Raw genomic sequence first — 4357 nt, 5'->3', positions numbered from 1 at the left:
CAAAGCTCCAAACTGCTTAACAAATAATAGTAATAATGATAATTTCAGTAACTTAGAATAAATATTTTTGGGTTCCTCCACATTTTTTCTTTGATGTTAAATCATCTTTTACTTCAATTATAATATAAAAATAAATAAATAAATAAAATATGCGCTACCTTGAAAAGAATCTATGCCTTACATTTTGTGATTGTAAATTAATTTTCTTAAAGTGGGAGCTCAGAAAAAAGGGACATTTATTTTCGAATCTACCCTTTCAAAATTACAGTCAGCGTGTCTCCACCTGAAGAAAAAGTCAGACATGTTGATGATGTTTCCTTTATATTTTAATGAATACTCGCTGTCCTTTTACGCAGGTTGACTTATTTCTGCAAAATAAAATACCATAAAAATGTTGATATTTGTCACAACAGCTGTGTGTTGGCGCTGCGCTCTGCAGCAGAATGGTTTGGTTTTTTTTACAGTCTCCGCGTGTTTCTTCCCCGCTGCGGCCGTTGTTACAACGGAGAAAAAAAACGACCAGAATTACAACATTTAATATCCACAAAAATGTCACATATAATATTACGATATATTCAGACATGTCGGTCAGTCTTCCGGACGGCACGTCTTATGGCGCGCGGAACATTACAAAAAAAGAAAAAAACTTAAATTAAATATAAATAGCGGACACATGATCCATAATAAAATGTAGATATGTACAACTGTGCAACATGGCAATACGTTTCATCGTCAAACACCACCGGCATGCCGTCGAGTCCACATAAATTTATACACACACACACATACACACACACGTTTTCAGCTGTCCGAGTCGACCTCGCTTTTACTCTCCTCGGTTTTCTCCGCGGATGTTTTGGTGGATTTGTTCCATTTCTGAGAGTTCTCTGATTCCTCTGATGAAGAGCGTTTCTGCCGCCTCCACTTGGCGCGTCTGTTTTTGAACCAAACCTACGTGGTGAAAACAAAACACAATTTTAATGTCAAGGCCTCTTCCTTTCTTTCTGTCATTCTTTCTCTCTGGCTTTTTTTTTCTTTTGCCTTACTGTTCGGTTACATCAGTAGAGCCTGCCTGTTTTTCCATTTTACAGAATTAACATTAAAACGAAAAACAGTAACCCCAAAATATGATTTAATTATTGTATATTTATTACCCGTGTAGTTAAATCATTGGAACATTTTGAGCAAGGTTGATAAGTGGCATTGTCCGGTGTTTAACAGATTATGTCTCATTCCCATATGCATAGAGCCCAAAAAAATTACACCTTTACGTCAAAGGGCGCCAGAGTGCGTTTATTTAGCCTGTTTATTTATGTTTGTTTTTTTTTTTATAAAATAAAAAACATAATTCTGTGATACATTTATCGTCGCCCTAAAAAAACGTCAAAACTAAAACTTCAAACGGACCCTTAACATTCAGTTTTGTAACCAATAATAGGCTATTAATAATAAGTATGATGACAATTCATATATTATAATAGTAAACGTTGTTGTTATTATTATTTATAGCACTTATAATTTTTTTAAATCACATTATTGGGTTAGTTCATGTGGTTTTCCATCGAAAATAACGCAAATCAAAGCTCTAGACGCGATGAATCCCATCCTTTTGTAATTTAATAAAACTGCACTGTCAAAAACAACGCAACAAATCTATCACTGAAATATCTCACCGCCTGTTATTGCTTAGAGGTGCACTTTAAGTAAATTTAATTTTCCCCCTTTTCGTTTTTTTCCCTCGACGAATTTTATTGGTCGTTAATTTGCAGAAGAGCGGAACAAAAATCTAAGTATATTAATCAAAACTTCTCGGTAATAATAACCAAAGATATATAGGCCTATGAATGTGATAAGTAATTGCCCAAAAATGTGTTCGTGTTAACAAAGACTAAAATAGGGAAATAATAATAATAATAATCATAATAATAAGTCAACCAATTGGTTATGACACTGAAGACGTTACGGAGTCTTGTTAAATCTGGTGTATAATATGTCTGTTACTGTAATGTTCCTGCTCGTTTTACAATTAACGGAACTCTAAAATGAGCGCATGTGAATGATATTTGGCCTCTTTTGAATCCAAAACCAATGATAATCATCGCAGTGACAGGATGAATGAAAGCTGTCTAACTCTGTATAAAAAGTCAAAGCGACTCTGACCTCGACCTTCTCCTCCCGGAGGTGGACCTTGCGGGCCAGCTGCTCCCGTGTGCCGACGTCCGGGTACTTGGTCTCCTGGAAGAGGCCCTCCAGAGCCTCGAGCTGCTCGTCGGTGAAGATGGTGCGGTGCCTCCGCTTCCTGCGGCAGTGCAGCTGGTTGAGGAGCTGCAGCTCGGTCCGCGACAGGCTGCCCATGTTCATGTAGGACATCATCTGGTGCGGCACCGGAGAGATGAGCACCGAACCAGGACTGTCGTAGCCTGCACGGCGAGAAAGAGAGACGCGTGGGTGAGGAAGGGAGGTTTGAACAACTGCCACAGCGAGTATAAACACATAAACAGAGCGCGTGAGTAATGTTGCTGATTGGAAACGCTGGCTTGGGTTGTACACATGCAGATTACAGCTGGTGAGTAAAATCGCGTAGATGTGTAACTTTAGCTTTGTCTTTTTACGCAGGTAAATATTTGCTCATGCATGAAATATAACAACAATAATAACTTTGTTTAGGTGTGTGCGGATTTAGCCTTTGAAACAGTCTTTTCCTTTATACACACAAGTGAAGTTCATGCGTAAAGCAACCATTTGAAAAACGCGTCAGTGACACGAAACCCGCATCAGCACTAAGGTAATCTAACAACCATAAAAGACATCACACATTCATTTCACATCAGATTTAAATATTTCTGATTGGTTGGAATCAATTTATCAAATTTTAGTCCGTGCGTAAAATAACGTTGCAAGTCGTTGTTTTTACGCAAAGGATTAGAAACTATATTTTTGTCTTTGCGTGGTAGTTTGTCGTGAAAATGCAGACGTGAAAATATCAAGCATTACAAGTAAAGTTTAGTGGAATCGCAATCAGCCTTTTACATTTTATTCCCTTAAAATTCGGGGCGCAAAATGAGACCAAAGCGCAAAAAATAAACCACAGTGTCTGCAACTACTTTTCTTGTTAATGTTATTTACGAACAAAACGACATATGATGCATTTTAAACATATAAAAGAGGGGGGAAATAATGTAGTAATTTATTGAGAGAAGAGTTTCGTAACCAAATTTAATTTCAAACTATAAAGAGAGCGAGAGTTAGCGGTTCCTACCTGCGGGGATGCAGGGGCACTGCTGCGGGCTGAGGCCGGGCACAGAGCCGCAGCACGGCGGCGCTCCTCCGGCTCCCTGGACGTGCAGCTGTCCGTAGTAGTAGCCGTTATATCCTATCCTGGTCCCGTTCACAGACTGAACACCGGGGGGAGAGGGGCCGCACGTGGCAGAGTACAGTCCGTTGTAGTCGGTGTAGATAGAGTCCGTGAGGCCGGCGGACAGCACCACCGGGCCGCTCCGGTGCAGCAACAGCGGCTCCTTGCAGCTCGGCCGGCCGGACAGGATGCTGTCTATGCTGAACATCCCGGCGGGCATCACACCGGTGCGCGGCGGCTCGGAGATGGAAAAACTCGTTGAAGTGAAAACTGCTCGGTGAGGGCGAAAAAGTCCTTGACTGCGAATGTTTCTCTCCGTGGAAAAAGTTCTCTTAAAAGTGCGTCATGATCACTCCGGAGGCTACTTTTCTCCCCTGCATGCGTGCTCCGCGGGCTCGTCTCGAAGACTGGTTTTAATGGGACCAGCTGAGAGCAGGGCTGCTTTTATACCCCGCTGACGTCACGGCGGAGCGGCTGCTCTGGGATCAGCTGCTGCGATTCGCGGTGTGAACGGCCACATATCTGTGTATTGAGAATTAATTCAATTAAGATAATCCGCACTGTTTGCAGACTTTGGGAACCCTGTTGCAGGGTCACAGAGTAATCCGATTATTTCCTTGTCAGTGAAGGCAACATAATCTATGGAACAAATTTACATTAGTGTTTACAATCAGGGGGCGGATGGGGCCTTTTACACCAACTCATGAAATAAGACTCAAATCTCAAAACGACACCCCAAAATAAAGAACTGTATTAACTGGCTCATAATATTCAGTTATAGTTCCAGCAATGTATAATCTCACTAATATGATTTCACTACACAAAAAAAATTGGAAACCGATTGCCTTGAAGAAAAAGCCTGAATTTATAGTCATTTTATATCTAAATGTTAAGTTTACTTAAAATGTAGTAACTTTACGTTTTAAATTGTTGCATCTTGGAAATATTGATTTAAATAAACTTGTCATTTTTAAGTTTTAGCAACTCTTGTCAACCAAGTAG

The 4357-nt window shown here is 40.3% G+C and overlaps 1 protein-coding gene across 1 annotated transcript; it reads right to left on the bottom strand.

Moving 5' to 3' along the window:
* Nucleotides 1-308: 308 nt before the first annotated feature.
* On the bottom strand, nt 309-3756 carry gsc (goosecoid). Its single transcript, XM_042501496.2, has 3 exons — nt 3260-3756; nt 2161-2420; nt 309-951 (listed from the first exon to the last, which is right to left on the bottom strand). The coding sequence occupies exons 1-3, from the start codon at nt 3573-3575 to the stop codon at nt 802-804; spliced, it is 726 nt and encodes a 241-aa protein (XP_042357430.1). The 5' UTR covers nt 3576-3756; the 3' UTR covers nt 309-801.
* Nucleotides 3757-4357: the final 601 nt, after the last annotated feature.

The sequence above is a fragment of the Plectropomus leopardus genome, chromosome 14, assembly GCF_026936395.1.
Source record: "Plectropomus leopardus strain MGB_pleo_1.0 chromosome 14, ASM2693639v1, whole genome shotgun sequence".
Classification (NCBI taxonomy): domain Eukaryota; kingdom Metazoa; phylum Chordata; class Actinopteri; order Perciformes; family Serranidae; genus Plectropomus; species Plectropomus leopardus.
Note: the sequence above shows the minus strand (reverse complement) of the source record. Positions and strands in the feature narration are given on the sequence as shown.

Coding starts and splice junctions, on each gene's coding strand:
- gsc (XM_042501496.2), bottom strand. CDS start 3,575: ATGCCCGCCGGGATGTTCAGCATAGACAGCATCCTGTCCGGCCGGCCG. Junction 2,421..3,259: donor GTGCCCCTGCATCCCCGCAG/GTAGGAACCGCT, acceptor CTCGCCGTGCAG/GCTACGACAGTCCTGGTTCG. Junction 952..2,160: donor TCCGGGAGGAGAAGGTCGAG/GTCAGAGTCGCT, acceptor TTCACCACGTAG/GTTTGGTTCAAAAACAGACG.